This window comes from Meles meles, chromosome 9 (genome assembly GCF_922984935.1).
Source record: "Meles meles chromosome 9, mMelMel3.1 paternal haplotype, whole genome shotgun sequence".
NCBI classification, from domain to species: Eukaryota; Metazoa; Chordata; class Mammalia; order Carnivora; family Mustelidae; genus Meles; species Meles meles.
The window spans coordinates 66,137,280-66,157,840 of NC_060074.1; the positions used below are offsets into that span (position 1 = coordinate 66,137,280).

General features: G+C 38.7%; 1 protein-coding gene across 1 annotated transcript; it reads left to right on the top strand.

Annotated features, from left to right (window-relative positions):
* Window positions 1-775: 775 nt before the first annotated feature.
* On the top strand, window positions 776-7,254 carry G6PC2 (glucose-6-phosphatase catalytic subunit 2). The gene is made up of 5 exons (XM_046019828.1): window positions 776-993; window positions 1,745-1,854; window positions 3,731-3,845; window positions 5,833-5,948; window positions 6,743-7,254. The coding sequence occupies exons 1-5, from the start codon at window positions 776-778 to the stop codon at window positions 7,252-7,254; spliced, it is 1,071 nt and encodes a 356-aa protein (XP_045875784.1).
* The last annotated feature ends 13,307 nt before the right edge of the window (window positions 7,255-20,561 follow it).

Sequence of the window (20,561 nt, forward strand, 5' to 3'; positions counted from 1 at the left end):
TCTTCCTGTCACGTGAGTGATTCCCTGGTGTTCTCAATTGTATTCTCTTGTCCATAAAAATATGACTCATTCCTAACACAGTTCTATTACCCAAGTGACCTCTGTGTCTTCATTCCTGCCTTTCAGTCAAAAAAATAGATTTCCTGGCAGATTTCATATATTTCACGTATTTCCTTCTCTGTTCCATATGTCATATCATTCTCTCTGCTAATAAAGAAATATCAAAATATTTTTATTTGAAAGTCTGCATTCAGAAAATAACCTGTCATATCACATAAATTTTTCATGCCCAGATGTTTACTCATCCATTTTCCTCAAAGACCCAATAAAATAGTCAAAAAGCCACAGTCTATTTTAATGCATGGCTTTAAGGGCTATTTGACATGCAGTAATTATTTGTGTAGTCTTCTAGCCAAGCATAGAAATTGCCAATGTCTCTGCCCTTGAAGGAAATGAAGTGTGCAAAAAATTTCAAGCAAACATGAGCCAACTGTGAACACAAAAGGGAGGCTGCATAAGAAATTCACTGTGTCTCTACCCAAATTTCCCCTTGACTTGCCACAGATCAGCATGTACTTCACCTCTTTGGCACCAGTTAAAATCATCAACAGATGAGCTTTCCGGCAGAGGAGGGCTGACGTGCCTTCTCACAGATGGTCAGCATCACATGTTGTGGTAATGGCCAGACCTGTCATGACCGTAGTATATAAAAACAGCGGCACTCAGGGCAGTTCAGCTTCAATTGCTCTGTGTTTAGAACTGACTCTCTTTCAAGATGGATTTCCTTCATAAGAATGGAGTGCTCGCTATTCAGCATTTGCAGAAAGACTATCGAGCTTACTACAATTTTCTAAATTTTATGTCCAACGTTGGCGATCCCCGTAATATCTTTTCTATTTATTTTCCACTTTGGTTTCAACTTAATCAGACAGTTGGAACCAAGATGATATGGGTGGCAGTCATTGGGGATTGGTTCAACCTCATTTTTAAATGGTAAGCCTTCTATTTGTTTTATTTTGCATAAAGTTTGTTCTTAAATGTGTAGCTTTGGCTTAATGATCATATTTCAGATGTGTGTAGTTTTACTTGGAAAATCTTTCAAATATGTCAGTTAACTTGAAACACCTATTCATAAATCGAACTTACAGAAAGCATAGAAATGTATACTTTATCTGGCTTATCAGTAAATTCCAAACCCTGTAAAACATATGCTGTGATTAAATAAGAAGTTAATTAAATGAGCAGCACCATAATTAAAGGATTGATAATTCTAGGAACCATTTGGATATCCCTAGTCTAAAAATAAAAAGCACCCACAGAAGTTTCCCTACAAGGAAAAAAGTCCCTCTTTTTATTGGAGACTAGGATGCCAAAAACGCCAAGTGACTATGTCATCCTCTTTAATAATAGACATACCAGAACCCAAAGTTTCTTTTTTTTTTTTAAGATTTATTTATTTGTCATAGAGAGAGGGGGGGAGAACACAAGCAGGCAGAGGCAAAGAGAGAAGCAGACTCCCGCTGAGCAAGGAGCCCGATGTGGGACTCGATCCTAGGACCCTGGGATCATTACCTGAGCTGAAGGCAGTGGCTTAACCCACTGAGCCACCCAGGCGTCCCAGAACCCAAAGTTTCTTAATCATGAGCTTTCCCTGTCAACCCTGTGCTTGACTCATATAGGAGAGATCACTAACAATATTTGTGTGTTTAAATGTGTATGCATATTTATATTTCTTTAAATACAGGATATTGTTTGGTCATCGGCCTTACTGGTGGGTCCAAGAAACTCAGATTTACCCAAACCACTCGAGTCCGTGCCTTGAACAGTTCCCCACTACATGTGAAACAGGTCCAGGTAAGCAATTACAGCAGCCTCGAGTTACTAAAGATATTCCAACAGAGAGTCATAATGTGTGGTTATTACCTACCTGCTATATGATATTATATAGGGTATTAAAGAAAATGTCATGAGTGAGGATGCTAAAAGTTCATAAGCATAAAAATTGCTAATGAAAAGACGAGAAGTTTTATGAATGACCATTCTGTTATATGTAAAAAGGTAAATCAGGGACTACTTTCCAAATGATTTTATATTTTGCATTTATTTCTTGAAAGAATATAATGGTTTGATTCTAAAACAAACAAAAAACAGTTAGCTAGAAGAAATTCCCAAACTGCATTAAAATCCTAGAAATGTTGGTTTATCTGTGGCTGAGCAACTTTCAAAGTTATTATGGCTCTTCTGAGAGTCTCATGAATGAGGTAAGAACTTCCTGGTTTTACTATTGCCAGTAGACATTGTTCCTAATCTTAGAATTTTTTTCTTTCAAACATCTTTTTTTTTTCTTGCTTATATAACGTATAAGTAGACTTCTTGGGACTTCCTTTTATAGGTTAAGATTCTGTATGAGTGTAAAATCTATACTATGAAAGTTGATAAGATTATGAAAATGTTTTTAAATACATATATATGTATGAAAATTACATGTTACTTTAATTTATGAGAATGTGTGATATTGTACCTTAGCACAGTTTGTTACATAGCAAAAAATTCTTGCCATTTGACATCTTGAAACTAATACTTAATATACTGAATATGTAAGTTCCTAATGAGTTCTCTGAATTTCTTTCTTACTCCCATAAAACTATACACCCATCTGTTATATTATTTATCTCACCATACTATAATTAATTCTTCACATATATATGGCTCCCCTAATAGGCTGTCCCATCAGGACAGGGGTGCTGTGTGTTTTATCTTTGTGAAACCACTGTGGGATGGATGGATGGATGGATGCATAACCTTTGAGACAACTGAAATGCTACTTTGGTTTATCTCAGCACTTCCCAGGGTGTTCTACCTCATAAGACATTTTCTGGAGAGAAAAAAAAAAAAGAGAGAGAGAGATTATATTCTATCTTCACTCCCTAAAGTTTTACAACTCATGTAAGGATGTAATAGGCTCTGAAAAATCCTGTATAAGATATAACTTTAAAAGAACTTGGTCTATAAGGAATAGGTTGTCTTTGTTTAATGTAGTGTTTTTCAAAAACAGAATGGTGCTTAATCTGAATAGATCTCCACTTGGTAAAAACTCATGGCGAGCATCAAAGCAAATGATTTTTTTTTTTAATCAAGCAGCATGGGAAAGACATTCTGGAAATAGAAAGGCTGCCAGGCTTCTGTCAGGATTGATGCCCTTTACAGCTTCCCTCATCCATTTAATGACAAAGACACCTGTCGCAGTGGCCAGGCACAAGGTAGGCCCAGAGGTAGCCGCTAGAACATGGCAGTCCTTTGTAAGTCAGCTGGTAAAGCAGAACATAGTAATGATAACTTTCAGATGTCTAACTTTCCAGCCCGAGGAAAATGAACTGATTCAGGGTCCAATGCAAGTACTTTAACTTTCTCATCAATCAAAAATAGGCATGAAAGACATGGAGGGCTGGGGCAGATTTCGGTGCAACAGCCCATGTTCTTAATTAGCCTTGAACATTTTGATTTCTGGCATTGTGATGAACTTGAAAAAATCTGAAAAAATGTGTCTTGAAAGTGTTTCGAGGCTCCGTTTGACTCGATTTCTTTTATTTCTACCTATTTCTACACATTACATGTAGCCTGTGGTTTTTCCCCTGAGTTATGTGTCACTTTCATGGCTAATATTCTACTATTTCTGATACCAATACTCTATTAACCACCTTTCAAATGAATCAGCACTTTATTGTTGCAGGAAGCCCATCTGGCCATGCCATGGGCTCATCGTGTGTCTGGTACGTCATGATAACAGCTGCCCTGAGCTACACTGTCAGTCGGATGGACAAGTCATTGACCATGTACCTGTACAGGTCAGCTTTGCTCAAGTTTCTGCACCACTGGAATGTGCAAACAGAAAGTCTTGTATACAGAAAGCCTTTTAAAAATTTACTTTGACATATTTTTAGTTGTTGAAATGTGCTTATTCTCTTCAATCATAGCCACAAAGCAAAATGAATAGAAAGTTAATAGTTTGCTTTAAGATAATGCCCTCATTAGCTCAGAGCTGTTGCCACATTATAAGGTTGGAAATGTTTAATTGATTAATGATTCGCCGGAAGTGCCTTTAGATTTCCATAACACAATAATCATTTTGGTAGCTCATAAATAAGTCATCTAAAATTATATAAGGAAGTATTTTTGCATGCATATTCCCTTTTCTAAGATTAACGAGAAGTTTGGGACTCATAATTCCCCTTGAATGTATCGGCTTAGAAAAATTATATTTCCTTCTTTGAATAGCCTATGTTTTTGACATCGATAACATATATTCTAGCTTTAAAGACTATACAGCCTTTTTAATTAAAAGTATTCTAAAGGCAAACTTAAATGTGAATCTTAGTAGACTTAATGTTAGTAGAATCATAGTGTTTAAGACACCCGGAATTTTAATATTAGATTATTCATAATTCTTATAGGAATTGGGATATTTCCTTCTCTTTTCTCTTGAAGTACTTAACTATCATTAAAACAATTCTGAGCACCACTTTAATCATACATTATTAGGCTACCAAGATAAGATTTGTCAGTTAATTTCTTAAAAAATACTATAACATATACCATTACATAAAAGTTCTTCTAAAATTAAAAAAAAAAATTCCAAGATCCATCACATATTCTACTTTTTAGAGTAGTATTGGACAATATAAGAAACCACCAAAGAAATTTGTATATTTTCTAAGTTTATTCTAATGAGATCACAACCTGTACACCTTAATGTGTTTGTTATCCAACCCCAAACAGCAAGTCAGAAGCTATAATTTAAAGAAATTAACATTGTCTATCTATGGACAGGTTTTCAAAAGAGAGTCTAAATAAGCCTCACCTTTTCCCTGTAGTGCCTTTCTTCCTCAATCTTCCAGACCTTGAGAAATGTTTGTTTCTTTTTTTAAAAAAATTCTATAATTCCCTTTTGGTTTTATAACTGCAACATTTCCTTTGTCCATCAATATTTATTGAGTGCCTACTCCTTATCTTAATATAACCAAATCTTTGTTTATTCTTCTTCCATAAGGATAACTTCTGTTTACTTCCTCTTGGAAAGTCTCATTTCTTTCTATTTCTTAGTTTTTCAATAACCAATTTGGTCCAATTATCAGGAACAAACATTCAGCAGCAGAACTCCAAGCATTCTTATAACTGAATATTGTTAAATCTCTATTACAATTATGAGCTTGGACTACACTATTTTTGTAAGCTTTTTGAAAATTGCTGCTTCTAATCAAAAGTATATAATGTCTAAGTCAATTTCCTAGTCTCATTTTCTATATGTCAAAAAAACAAAGAATCGGGACTCTTGAGCGTCTGTGAAATTAAACCCAATGAAAATTTGCCCTTGATGAAACGCTTGTGTTATTTTCATCAGAGTAGTAGCTGCCTCTCCAGTGAGTTTTCTTGAGACAGAAAAGAGGAAATACAACAGAGAGTAAAAATGTATATGATCCATTCTAGGTCATTCTAGATATTAGTAATTCCCCAAAATTTGAATTGCCCCATACTCCATTAAAATAATGATCAAGATGTCAAATTAGCTTCCTTTTATAGCACTTATTAAAATCTCGGGATATTGCACTGGTTAAGCTTAAGGCATTGCTATATGTAGAAACCTCTGTTAAAGCTTTTCAAATCCTATGGAGCACATGAAAACATTCTGGGGGAAAAAAACCAACTCTAGAATCATAACGTTATGTCCCAGTTAGATGGATTCCTCTGAGAAAGATCATCCGGTGTTACCCCCTTAATTTTACCAGTGATACAATTTCTTTGCTTTTTACGTTTATATGTATTCTTTCATCGTAGACTGACCTGGTCGTTTCTTTGGAGTCTTTTTTGGTTGATTCAAATCAGTGTCTGCATCTCCAGAGTATTCATAGCAACACATTTTCCTCATCAAGTTATTCTTGGAGTATTTGGTGGTAAATATGATCACTTACTTTGAGTTGTGTCATTGGAAAGCGTTAGTGTCATTTGTTTTATGTCGTCAGATTCTCCCTGGTAGTCAGTACCCTGGTCTCAGGTAACTCTGTCAAACCACTGATATCAAACGCTGCCCTGGGAGCATAAACAGTTCAGTACACCTCTCCATGTACACGATGTGCACGGACTCATTCGATGGCATGAATACATAACATCTCGGTGATATGGAGTTTCTCTGAAGTGTGGCTAGCACTATGTCCAACTCCCAAGCTATCAGCCCAGACAGGGGGCTTGTGTCTTTGTTTGGGGTCTTCATCATGGCCCTCCAGGCTGTACGCCATGTCACTCTCTTCGATACTCTGGAAGTGATTATTACATGACCATGGACTTCATTGAGCAGCTGCTTTGTATTCTTGAAGCAGCAGCGTTCTCCATGATTGAGTTTCCACCATTCAACCCCACACACCTTTCACAGGTTCTCTAGTTAATTGGCTTTGGCAATTGAAATATTAATTTCAAGCACCTAGATCAGTGCTCTGCCTATCAAGTGTTTGCCACCGAGTGCCGCAGACTCCTGAAAAGATTCCCTTGTGCTTACATGGGTGGTATAAAGAGCATGGGGCAGGTATTTTAGCTATTGCCTAGGGAAAGGGCTTTGGAAAATGAATAGGGTCTAGATGTCTAAAAGCCTTTGATCATGAACATGACGGCGAATTCTTTAATACAGAGAGGAATGATTCCCGAGGGGCTCAAGGGCACATGGTGGTCTTCAGTGTCTCTTTCTAATCCCCAGGCATGCTTGTGGCGGAGGCCTTTGAACACACCCCAGGCATCCAAACCGCCAGCCTGAGCACCTATCTGAAGACCAACCTCTTCCTTTTTCTGTTTGCCCTCGGCTTTTACCTGCTTCTCAGACTGCTTGACATTGACCTGCTGTGGTCTCTGCCCATAGCCAAGAAATGGTGTGCCAACCCTGACTGGATCCACATTGACACCACACCTTTCGCTGGACTCGTGAGGAATCTTGGGGTGCTCTTTGGCTTGGGCTTTGCGATCAACTCAGAGATGTTCCTTAGGAGCTGCCGAGGGGAAAACAGCTACAAGCTGAGCTTCCGGCTGCTCTGTGCCGTGGCCTCGTTGGTCACACTGCAGCTCTACCATTTCGTCAAGATCCCCACTCATGCAGAGCATTTATTTTACATCCTGTCTTTCTGTAAAAGTGCATCAATCCCACTGACTGTGGTCGCTCTGATTCCCTACTGTATTCATGTGTTAATGAAACCGAGTGAAAAGAAGATTAATTAGAGCTGTGCAGGGGCTTAGTGCTCTGTGGTCCCAGCATGACACTCCACCTCCATCCTACAGCAGAACCACAGAGCAGTGGCAGGCAGGAGGCTTCCAAACAGAGGTCACAAAATGGTGGACACAGGCCCCATGGCCCATCCCATAGTACCTATGCTTAGTTTGGCCTTCATTGTGGTCTCCCCCACACCCCCATTTTAAATTAGTTGCCAACCAGAATATTTGACATAAATATTGTCTGGTTTGAAAACCAGAATATTTGACATAAAATTCTGAATTTCTGTATTTTTTTTGACACATCAGACAATATGACACCTCAGGGTCTGCATTCCCACCTAGAAACAATCTACTATTGTTGACCAATTGCTCCAGTAAGAAGCAACATTCTCCATTTTCTCACAGTCCCAACAAGAGCCTCAGTGTCAGTTACCTTCATCATAGGAAGTCAGGCCACTTATGGCTCCTGTGGGCATTTTAGTGGGAGCCCCCATCAAATCCAATCCCCTCAGATAAGGGGATTTCAGATAAGGAGAGGGAGTTTCATTCCGTTGTGAAAACACTGGCTGTTGTCACACCATTGTCAGAACAGGAAGTAGAACCCGAGTTTTCTCATGTGTATTTCTATCATGTGTTTTTGTTTCTTCATTTTTAAAAAGTAAAAATCTGTTAAGAGTGAACCCTTCTGTGATGATTGCCATGTAAGTCAGCTGTTTTTCCAGAAATGTCATTAAAATCCCACATCCTGTTTGACTTACCCCGTGCAAGGTGCTGATGGGGCCAGTAATGGCTCTAGATATGGCTACATATCCAGGGGAAACAGGTCAGGTTACTGTCTGGACTTGAGCTTCTGCTTAAGTTCCGGTATCTGTTTTACAGTAGCACTTTCTAATATTTCAATAAATGTTGCTGAAGACTCTCTGCTTAGAACATTGTTTACGAGGGGCGCCTGGGTGGCTCAGTGGGTTAAGCTGCTGCTTTCGGCTCAGGTCATGATCTCAGGGTCCTGGGATCGAGTCCCGCATTGGACTCTCTGCTCAGCGGGGAGCCTGCTTCCCTCTCTCTCTCTCTCTCTCTCTGCCTGCCTCTCTGCCTACTTGTGATCTCTCTCTGCCAAATAAATGAATAAAATCTTAAAAAAAAAAAAAAAAGAACATTGTTTACCAATCTTTCAAAGCCAAGGAAATCAAGTGCTTTCCTCAAGGTCATGCTCCAACCCAAGAAAACCGTTATTGGGTTAATCTTTATGTATACTGAACTGTGATGAAAATCTATAACTTTACTTAAAAAAATTATTATTGAAAGAATATTAATATTATACTAGAATTTCTCAAAAAGAGTTTTTCTTTGCTTCTTTCTCCTCATTGGCTCTCATAATCTGGGCTTTAAGTCAATAATTATGTCATTTCAGGGGCGCCTGGGTGGCTCAGTGGGTTAAAGCCTCTGCCTTCGGCTCAGGTCATGATCCCAGGGTCCTGGGATCGAGCCCCACATCGGGCTCTCTGCTCCACAGGGAGCCTGCTTCCTCCTCTCTCTCTGCCTGCCTCTCTGCCTACTTGTCGTTTCTCTCTGTCAAATAAATAAAATATAAAAAAAAAATAATAATTATGTCATTTCAATCAAGTACATTTTGAGTCAGATTTTGCTACAGATCCTAGTTACCTATAGTCCACCACAATGTTTCATGTAACTCTTCTCAAGAATATCAGTACAGCTGATGATATATTAAATCACCCGTAAATATATGAAAACATAACAGCTGAAGCAAGTATTTTTTGGCAAAATATTCATTGAGGATAACAAAACCTCTAAATATCAAAGTAATTATTGTTTCTTTTCTAAATGTGTTTTTAAAGGATATGCTGTTGCTTTTATAAAATACACATAGCAGCTTTATCATTAAAGGTAATCGAACTTGGTTTCAGTGGTCAGGTGATTCCTAAGCAAGAAGCTGAGGGATGACAAAAAATTATCTTAAGAATGAATTGTCTTGTGTTGATGGGGCATTTGGGGAAAGGAGAAAAGAACATTCTTAAGGTGGTGACTCTTGGTCATTGGTTCAAGTCTGCTCCAATTGTCCTCAGAAGTTCACTTCAATCCTTTAACACTTTACGGTGCATTTGTCTCATCTCATATTCTTCTGCGCTTATCAGAGAGCTCATTCCTATCTGGGATCCCTTTTTCAAAGCTTTATTTGAGATTAGTAATGTTAGTTTGGAGGAATCCTCCATCTCAACACAGACTCAGACTGCTGTCACCAAGCATGAAAAAAACTGTGGCATTAACAGTCAAGGGATTTGCACCAATGTTGACACCACTGTGTAGCTCTCCTCGGTTCCCAGAGAGAAGTTCTCTTCAGCCACACATAGTGAGTGCTATCGGTTGGGTCACACGTGATCCTCGGAAGGGGAATAGGATGAGATGTGGATTTATTTTCTATAATTAATCACCAACAATTCCACCCCTATCTGCCATAAAGCCTGAAAGTCCCCCATGTGATTAGATTTCCCTTTTTACTCTAGTTGAAGTCTCCTGGAGGGATCCATATGGTGGCAAATTGCTTTTGCAATGGAAACTGCTTAGGCAGCAAGAGGAACAGCTTCTCACAGGCTTACAGAAAATGCTTCCCTTTAATCATGATGGAAAAAACTCTTCTGCATCCAATTTATTTGCCAAGCATAAGTGGAACTGAGCTTGTGTGACTCACTGTTAATATATCCATATATTCAAAACGTCTACACACCTACATATTCAGGAGAAAAATGTCAATATCACGAGCTTTCAGGATAAGAACATCAAGACAAGTGACTTGAGAAACTGTCTAATCAAACATATATTTGAAAAGAAAAGCAAAGAAATTTATTATTGCCAAAACAAGCTCTCACGATGAGTGTTGAATCCCTTTCCTCTGACAACCTATTGATTGGACATCTGCCTTAGAAGGTTAAATTGGTGACTTCTCTAAACCTATTTCAGTATAACAGAAGGAAGATTTTTAAAATTACATTATAAGATGCCCTTGAAAGTTGTATGACTGAATGTTTTACATGTATTTACAATCTATAAATAAATTCAAGATCATATTGGTACATACGCATACCAAAAACCTTGACATAAGAGAAAGTCTAAGACTTGGTTTTAAAATGTGCCTCATCTCCTAAGTATTACAAAACTGTGTATTCTAGCACTCTTTAACAAAATTTACAATGATGGAAATGTTCTATCCTGTGCTGTCTAACACGGTGGCCACTAGCCACATTGCTCTTGAGTTCCTGAAATGCCGCTAATGCAATTGAGGAACTGAATTTTAAAATTTTATTTACCTTAAATCACTTTGAATCTAAATAGTCATGTATGTCTAGTGGTTCCTGAATTGGATAGCACAGATCAAGTTGCGAAGTGCTTCTTCCTGAGGAAAAAAAAAAGAAAAGTATTTTTTATATTGTCACCTGTCCACAATCCTGTGTGTGAGACAACATGAATGGTACTAACTCCTTTCTTTTATTGCTCATATAACATGGACAAGGTATGTTCCCCCCAGCCCTGAGATCTTTAACCCCTGGATGTTTATTTTCCAGATGAAATGAATAATAGTTACTGTTAACAAGGTATGTACGGTGATAGAAAAAGCCCATTGTGAACTTTACATATTTTTTAAAAAGTCAGCCTGTGTGGTAACTGAACATTTCCGGGGCTGGAAGGACTAGAGTGTGCCTACAGAAAGTGAACAGTAGACTCCGCTGCACTTCTCTGGGAGACCCCTGCAGATCTAAGATGCTCTCTGTGCACAGCCTTCTTCTCTCTCCCTCTGGTCTGCAAGCTCGGACCACCGGGTCTTTCTGGACCCTTAGCTCTCTGTTGCCTTAGATCCAGGGCTCTAGGCTCCCTCTCCCCGTACTGCGTCCTAGAACCCTTGAAAGGCCACAAAGTTGGGCAGAGTTTTCCCCTCATGACCACATTCTGGAAGTTTGGATGACCTTCTGACCAAGTTTTCCTGCTTGGCTGGGGCTCCTGCACCTGTACGCTGCACACCAGTACCTCCATGCATATTCAGAAACTGGTCAAGAAAGCATCCCTAGCTTCTAGTTGTCCCTGCAGATTTTGCCCTACTTAAATGACTGTTTTGGCCACACTGGGAATTGCAAACAGTCTTCTGGATGAATATGTGGACCTAAGAGCTGCCAAGAAACCAAGGTGGTGTTTTAAATTTTTCCTCCTTCCCTACCTTTAATGCTTTCTGATGGCCATTTCACACTGAAACTAGTGTGGGGCTACATGTTAATTAAAAAAAAAAAAAGACTTCTCTTTACTTGAAAAGAATTGTTAGCAGCAGGAGAGGTGTACAAGAAGCAACAACCCCAGAAACTTCTGCCAAATGACAGCGACTTATGGGAAAATAAGAATTAGAAGTGTTTCACTTTAGCTGTGCAAAGGACGAGAGCAGTCTCCGTCAAATTTGGGGGTGGTTTGGGGTAGTACGAGCTACTGTCTTTGCTAGTCTTTGATGGAGATCATAGTAATGACTTGGGAAGAATTACATCTCATTTCTTTGGCAGCAAGAAAGTGATTGCTCTCCGGGAGGGAGAAAATTCAAAGATTGAGGTTATAAAGGTTAGCGTAAAGCTGATTAATTATTTTCTGTTTTGAATTTTTAAATTTCTTAGGACTTTTTTTTCTTCTAACATTTTGCCATGTGATACTGAAAAGGAATCTGTCTTCAGCTCAGAAACCATGGTATTTCCCCAAAGAGATGCCAGGACTGGGAAAGGTAGAGAAGGGTGGCAGCTGTCATCCTCCAGGGTGGGGTTTGGGGCACAGATCAGGGCCCATCAAGAGGAGCGTTCGCTCAAGGAGCAGCACCTCAACCTGTGTCTGGGGCTGGCTCAGGTGAAGCAGAACCCATTTCCCTGGGACAGTCTGTATATTCTGCAGGAGCCCCAGGCCATATGTGTGTGTGGAAAAGAAAGCCAGAACTCATTAAGATGAAGAGCTTCTTTCCTCTGCTAGCTGTCACCTGCCTGTGCACATCACTGGGCCAATCACACTCCAGCTTCTGTTCAAAGAACTGACTTCTTCCTGGATTCACTGTGTGTCTTACGAACAGCCGTGGCCAGATTGCCATCCTTGCTCACACATTCTGCCATTAATGGGGGGTTTTCTAAAGATGGCCACTGTATTTACATGTCACTGCCTTTCCTAGACACCACCCTTGCCTTCCAGCTCCATAATTCCATGTTAAAACATCTGGTCCTTGAGATTTCTTTTTCTACAGAATCGTTTCAAACTCTACCTTTTTTAGATTTTTTGAATGAAAGAAATGGTAGAGATGTTGCTATCTTTCTAATGAAGCTTTCATTGACTTAAGAAGGGAAAATAAGTATTCCTGTCTGACTTTGTGAGACGTTATTGTGCATCTTATTCTCTTAGCATTGAAATGTTGATGCCTTCCCTGCTCAGGCTGGCCAATCAAGAGGCAGTGTCACATATCCCTGTGTGGATCCCAAAGGGGATCAGAACATAGAGGGGGAGGGGCTAGAAAATGCTAGGACAGATAGATGTATGAAAGACTTTGAGGAGCTTGACAGCAAGCTCCCTGGACTGGAGTCATTAGGCCTGCATTCTAGTCTAGTCTAGTGGGTTTCTAGATCTAACCACTGTGATGCTGGACGGTCAGTGAATGTTGGAGGTCTCGGTTGAGTAATTTCTCAAGTGAGTAAAATGGGCTTAGAATGAAAGGTTCATGCATTCCAGCTCTGACATTTGGCACCCCTGAGGGTCTCATTCAATCAAATTGGAAGAAGAGCCGGAGCATATTAAATTTTACTTTTATGCAGTGAAAAAGACTGTAAATTCTGGAAATTAGTCCATGTTTAATTTGCTACTTTAATAAACAATTTTAGATTTATATAATACATTTCAATCTTTAAAACATTCTATTCCAATTATAATCTGATTTTTATAGCTATGAAAAGAGATGCATGGAATAATTTAATTGATGTTACTGGGCAAAATTAACATGAGAATATTCAGACTGCCCACTCACCTATCTTACAAAAGAGATCCTATAATTTAATTACCAGCTCCATTTCCCCTTCCTGACTATCCTAATGAGGACATTTTTCTTGCACATAGAGATACTAAAGGGTTATACATAATAACAGGCATACATAATAACATAATAACATATATATAAATAACATTCTCCAACTCAAACAGGACCCCTCCTGTCCATGCTTATATTTTCTCCTGAATCTCCCTGGGGGCCTAACTGACAAATACTTTATGTGCTAGAGATTCAAGAATGAGCATAACATGGGCCTGAGGGATTGGAAGAAATGGGTTGAGACTACATACAGATTAGATGGTAACATTATTCGCCATCTCTTCCAACCCATCCTGTTTCAAATTCATCCTCTTTGTGAATCACTTTCTTTTCAGCTCTGGCTATATTGTGCCAGTAGAATCTAGATCATTCCCAGACTAACAACAATTTCTTATGTGAGGAGACAAGAAAGCATGACCACAAAACACAAGTCTCTAAGTAAAAGCCTGCTTCACTAGAAGTATAATAAAGCGGGATACCTAGAATGTTCCTGGAAAATCACTAGAAGGAGCCGCAAGGATTTCCATCCAGTGATACCTTCTTTTCATAGCATTGACATTTGAAAAAGACTGTGATTAGTTCTTTCTTTCAACCGATATTTTTGATCTACCTTTAGATATCAAGGTCATATTTTAAATTTTTTTTTTAATTTTATTTATTTGTCAGAGAGAAGGAGAGAGAGAGAGAGCACACAGGCAGGCAGAGGTGGAGAGAGAAGCAGGCTCCCTGCCGAGCAAGGAGACCATGCGGGACTCGATCCCAGGACCCTGGGATCATGACCCGAGCCGAAGGCAGCGGCTTAACCCACTGAGCCACCCAGGCGTCCCTCAAGGTCATATTTTAAGGTTATTTGAGCAAGGTCATAGTTTAAGGTTATTTAAGCACACGTCAGTACCTCAGCATGGCGTTATTTATACTTACATTTCAGTATGTTTATTAACAAAACTAAAAGTATTAAGATTGTGTTCATCCATAATTAACGGCAACATCTACAGCTACACTTCAGTGGCTGAAACAAATGAGGGGTGTTTCCTTCCCATGCAGCAGGACGGCTCCCAGGTAGGCTGGAGTAACTGCTCAAGGATGTCCAGGAATCAGGCTCAGCCCGTCTCCTTGCTCTGCCAGTCACAGTGTGTGGCTTCTAACCAGATGACCACAGCATGCCTGCTGTGCCTCCAGGAGAGAAGAAATGAGGAAGGAAAACAGCCTTTCTTCAACCCAGGCTTTGTTCCAAAAGGAAGAGCCTCCAAAGAGACTTGAGTCTGTATTTTTTCTTTTAATTCATGAGCTACAGAGAGAGAGAGAGAGGGAGAGAGAGAGAGAGGGAGAGAGAGGCAAACTCCCTAGGGAGCTGGGAGCCCGCGCAGGAGTCGGTCCAAGGACCCAGGGATCATGACCAGAGTGGAAGGCAGACACTTAACTGACTGAGCCACACAGGCAGCTGAGCTTGTATTTCACTAATCATAATAGTATCATCCCGCCTCCCCTAACCTCGGGGGAGGGAGTCTTGGTAGGTAAAGACTTTACTTTCCAACCTCTATAGCAGAGGCTAGCAAGGGAAAGGGATGTAGTAGTGGGTGTAGATAAGCCAGCCTATGAGTCCCATCATAGTGATTTCTCACATATTTAACAGTAAATGCAACGAATGGCTGCATTCCTTACCTACAGCCTGCTAACTGATTTCATAGTAACATCCAAAAATTATAAGGACAAAAGATCTTCTAAATTATAAAATGCTTTGTGAATGTTATCACGAGGTAGATGTAAACAATTAACTGAATTTTTCATCTTCCGAGAAATTTTATTAAAACATCACTCATTTCTTCGTTTGATTCCGTGCTTGGTGTATTAGGGATACGTACTCCCGACAAATAAATGCAGAGTAGCTTCTTTCTTTTCTGTAATCACTCATAATAATTTTAGGCACTTGTTCTGTGTCACCTTGGGTGAACATTTCCCTTTCTACCTCTAGCCATTCTGTTGTTCTCGAATTTATCCTTTTGTATCTGAGAGTAGGAGCTGTACCTGAATCATACAAAGGAGGGAACTGCCAATTTACCAGCTGTGCATTTTTCCTTTTCCTCCTGCACATTCTGTCTTCTCACTGATTTATTGGATTGAGTTGTTGCACCCAGACAGCTACATGCCAATCATGTGTACCCTGATTACTCATTATGAGCCTTAGGATACCAGACAACTCACTAATGAGCACATTATAATGCTGGCCAGTGCTAATTAGATGATAATCATGTGCACTGCTTTATTTACAGTCTATCCATTTAAATTAATTGGGCATTTAATTGAACTCAGTGTGAAAGAAATTGGAATTGGGTTTCAAGTTTATTTAAGTTATTTTCACTTCTCATCTCTTATAGGCAGGTGAAATTATTCCCTTGACCTGGACATTTAGAGCAAATATGAATGGAATAAATGCCTATTTTATAATGATACACACATATATGTAAATTTATCTCAAGATGTGTTTGGAAACAGCAACCAAATTTGCAAATTTTTTTTATCTCCACTATCATGCTTATGTGACCTGATTACAGAAAGATTCTGCATGCATAAGAGATATTAATCAATCCAACACTTAGCTGGAAATATGAGGTGAGATCCTAAACCAACCCAATGGGAATGTTCTGGTATTTTCTTAGGATAGGACATTTACATTTACATGAATAAATATGTGGCAAATGGTACCTAATTGTGATCCTACGTATTTTCCCTTTTTCATGACACAGTATCCAAATATCCTGGGGTATACATTTTTAAATGAGTGTATAATTGCTCAAAACTGCACGCATGAATGCATTACTGAATTCAAAGTGACCTTTCATTGAAATAATTTCCTAAGAGCATATGTAGAGTAGACCCAGAGTAACTATATGGAAAAAGGTTTCTAGACAAAATAATCCAGAGGCCAATTCTACTTTTTCTCTCAAATAATAGCATATCTGGTTTGTGGTCATCTGCTCTCATGCAGTTTGGAGAAGTATCAAATGACTCAGGATCTCTTCTCTAAATAAGCTGGGAAACGTGCTGCTCCAATTGTTTATAAGAACTGTTTATAGAAAAAAACCCATAAACGTTTCTTCTAAAATAATTGGAAGAAAACATGTCTTGGGAAGAGAACTCAAGGGGATTAGATCAAATGGCAGTTTTTCCAGTTATATTGTGTTTCATTAAACAATCTTAAGTTTTCTCTCTTTGTTGACTCCAACGGGTGAATCAAGTAAAATAAATGAGGTATAGAATTTTATTCACTCTGATAAGGGCCAATATGATTCTGTTTGTAACTTTTGGCATCAGAATGTTTGATTCTTCCAGGTCTTACGATGCTGCTTGTTCGTCCAAATGAGTCCAAATCTTTAGCCGAAACAAGTTTTACCAAGTTTCCATGTATGGTATAAGAACATGTTCCAAGGGAGAAGCTGGGCTCTTGTTTTTATAAGACCCAAATTGTGTAAAAACAATGGAGGCCCAGACTAGGAAATTCATGGAACTGGATATTCTAACCCTGTCTTTCCAATATGGTAGCTTCTAGTCACGTGTAGCTAGGAGGAACATGACAAAGGGCTAGTCAGAGTTGTGTTGTGTTTTAAGTATAAATACACATCCGATTTTGAATATTTAATATGATGAAGGAAATGATCTTATTAATAATTTGTGTATTGATTACATGTGATAACAATGCTTTGTATATATTGGGTTAAATGAAATATGTTATTTAACATTCATTGCACCTGTTTCTTTTTTCCTTGCTGTGACTAGAAAATTTAAAATTAAAGATGTAATTTGCATTAACGATTCACATTTTTATTGGAAGACACTGCTCTAACTTAATGGGTTAGTTGTCTTGGGGCTGACAAATTACTGACTACTTGTATAAATTTAAAATGATTATTCAACCAAGATGCATTGAGCTATCACTTTATACCAAGTTACTGAGTAAAGTACTGGGAATGTATTTCCTTTCATGTAGATACTGAAACTGGATTTGAAAAACAAATCACAGGAATAGGAGAGTCTAGAAATAGATTCACCAGGAATCCGACTTCTTATAGTGTATTCTAAATTTCTAATCACAAAAGTGAGCATGGTTGTCTCTTCCTGCATTATTCAGAATAGCTTGGAAACAATCTTAAAGTTCAAAAAAAGGGGATGGGGAAAAGAAAATTTGTCGAGACCTAATGTTTACCATGAAGCCAATGAAATGATAATATGGACCTATGTTTAGTCTTTTCGTGGAATGATGTTCATTGTATGTTGTGTAGAAGTGAGTTTCTGATCATTATGGGTGGTATGATGCCATCTGTCCGTGTGTGTGTGTGTGTGTGTGTGTGTGTGTGTGTGTGTGTGTCCAGCAGATCGGTTTCCTGAGATTTCCTTTCCTAATCATTCTGGAGACTCCCATCATCTCATTCCTTTTTTTTTTTTTTTAAGATTTTATCTATTTATTCAAGAAAGAGAGTGAGTGAGTGAGGAGCAGAGGCAGAGGGAGAAGCAGGCTCCCCAATCAGCAGGGAGTCTGATGTAGGACTCAATCCCAGGACTCTGAGATCATGACCTGAGCTGAAGGCAAATGCTTAACCAATTGAGCCACCCAGGTGCCCCCCATCACCTAATTCTTGATGTTTCCTAGGTCCCATCTCTTCCTCTTTCTTCATTTACTTTTATTTTAGGGAAAGCCTCCTGTGGCTTCCTGAGAAAATATGTGTGGGGAGGGAAAGTTTTGAAACCTTACATGACTGAGAGTTTCTTTAGGCTTCTCTCATTCCTGAGAACAGCTTTCTGGATATGGAATTCTAGGATGGAAATAATTTCCCCTCAGAATTTCGAAAGCAAATCTTTATGTCTTCAGACTTCGTGTTATTGTCAAGAGATTCTGTGTTATTATAATTCTTTAGTATATATAACATGTTTTGCCCTTTCCTTGGGGAAAGGAGACACTTTCCTTTGAGTGTCTTCTTTCCCCAGTTTTCTAAGATTACATAATAGTGTGCCCACAGAGGATCTTTACTTATTTATTACATTTGACATTAGTTGAACCCTTTCAGGTTGAAAGTTTATATTCTCCAGTTACAGGAAATATCTTCAGACCATATAATAATTTACTCCCCTTTAATCTTTCTTTCTAGAACTGCAATTAGCTAATTATTATACCTCCTAGGTTGTTCTTCTAAAATTTTTCTTTTTCTTTTCTTTCTACTTTTTGGCTCTATATTTTTGTCCCACTTTCAGGGAAATTTCCCCAATTTTATCTTCTAATCCTTCTACTTTTTTTTTCTCCTATAAAAATTAATTACTTGGGGTTATGGGATTAGTTTGATCATAGTATGAACCCATCTGAAAACATTAGAAATCACAGAAAGACTTGAGGTAAATGTCAGATAGAACAGAGAAAGCAAGTACCCCTATTATCTGAGAAACATTAATAATGTAAAATTGCAGAGATCAAATCCTTGCCAGTAGTAATATAAGATATGGGATAGATATGGAAACACTGGCGCTCCCTGGTGTTGTAAAATAAATTTGCAACTTTATTTATTTCTGTATTTTTAAGGTTATAATCCTTTACCTTGTCACTGAGCCTCAAAAACAACTGCTTTCCCACAAACCCTCTGCTGTCAACATTTTCCCACTCATCAATAACTTTCAAGTACCTTATTTGAAAAATGACTCTTACTCATTCATTTTTCACACCCCACACATTCCACTCCAGGAAACTGGCAACCTCCCAGCACAGAGCTTATGTCCTTCTTTGAAATGCACACTTAAACAAATGGATTTTGGTTTTCTTTCTTCTGTATTACAGGATGAGCACATGCATACTGAAAAATTTAATTCCTTCTTGCAGGCATCTTCATTCTGCAATGTTCTTGTTCCTGCCATTTTTCATGACTTAACTAGACGGCTGTCCTCCACCCCCTCCCTCCCTGACTTGGCAACCATCAATTCTAATGACCTAACTAATTAACTTACTAAACCTCCTTTATGGTTATTTACCAGGAAATATGGGACAGACACATAAATAATATACCTCAATATACAACAGCTCAGGCTTAATTTGTAGGCAAATTTTCACTTGTTGTCCATGGGAAGAAAAAAATGTGTACATCGAGTACATTTGGGAAAGAGATAGGGTAGGAAGACATCTTGATGGCAGGACAACTTGACAGGAACCGCTACTGAATTTTTCACTTCTGTTGTCAAGAGCTCTTTTTTGTTTTAGTGGTTTTTATTTTTATTTTTATTTTGGATGTTCATTTTAATGAACTCTTGCTTTTATTTAAATAGATGGAAATATCTCCTCATCTCATTATGTAAATTTATAGGCATTCTTAATGTTTTCCAAACCTTTGCTTTGGCTCTGTTACCTCTAATATCCTTGTTCTGGGCATTCTATTGCTGTCATTTTGCTTTTTGTGTTAAAATATTTTCTCAGTGCCTGGTGATTCTCAACAATCTATTCCTATGGAAGAGTGAGACACTGAAAAGCCAATGGGTACGTGTTGTTGGCAGGTGGGCTTCACAGTAGAGTAATCTGATTGGGGAGTTTCGTTGGAGGATCTCTGCCCCTGATAGTCTCTTTTCTTGGAGTTACCCAAAGGGTAACTCCTAAAAACTCCTGCCAGAAGAGGAGGGAGCTGGAATTTTTTTTTTCTGTCCATATATAGCTTCATATTCAATCCCTTTGTCTTCAGCTGCCCGTTCAAATGTGACTTGTGTCTCTAAGTGCAAGTGAGCTTCCCCATCCATCCCCAGTTCCTTTGCTAGAATTACAGAAGGGCAGCCATCCTGCTGCAGGAGGAGTGTGTACTTCTGTTTCCATACAGGGGCAACCAATGTGGAGGGTGGCGACAAGGATTAAAAACCTGGGTTAGAGTCTTTATCCCAGGCTGCTGTCCTTTATCTCTTTAAATGAAAACAGTGCATTTTACCTTGCTGCAGCTTCATATAGTGTTGAACAAAACAAAACCAAAAAAAGCCACACTGGCAGATTCTAGTGCAGTAAATGTTGACGTCATCACCCACCTACTACACCCTGAATCTATAAATCCACACTCCTAACTGGTAAGTCCCTGCAAATACTTGCTCCTTTCTTCCTCTCCCAGCCTGAGAGTATCCAGAGTATTAAAGCCCTCTTTTACCTATCCTCATTCTTAGAGATGAATGAGTTTGCTTTCACTTTAGTTCATCTTAGAGA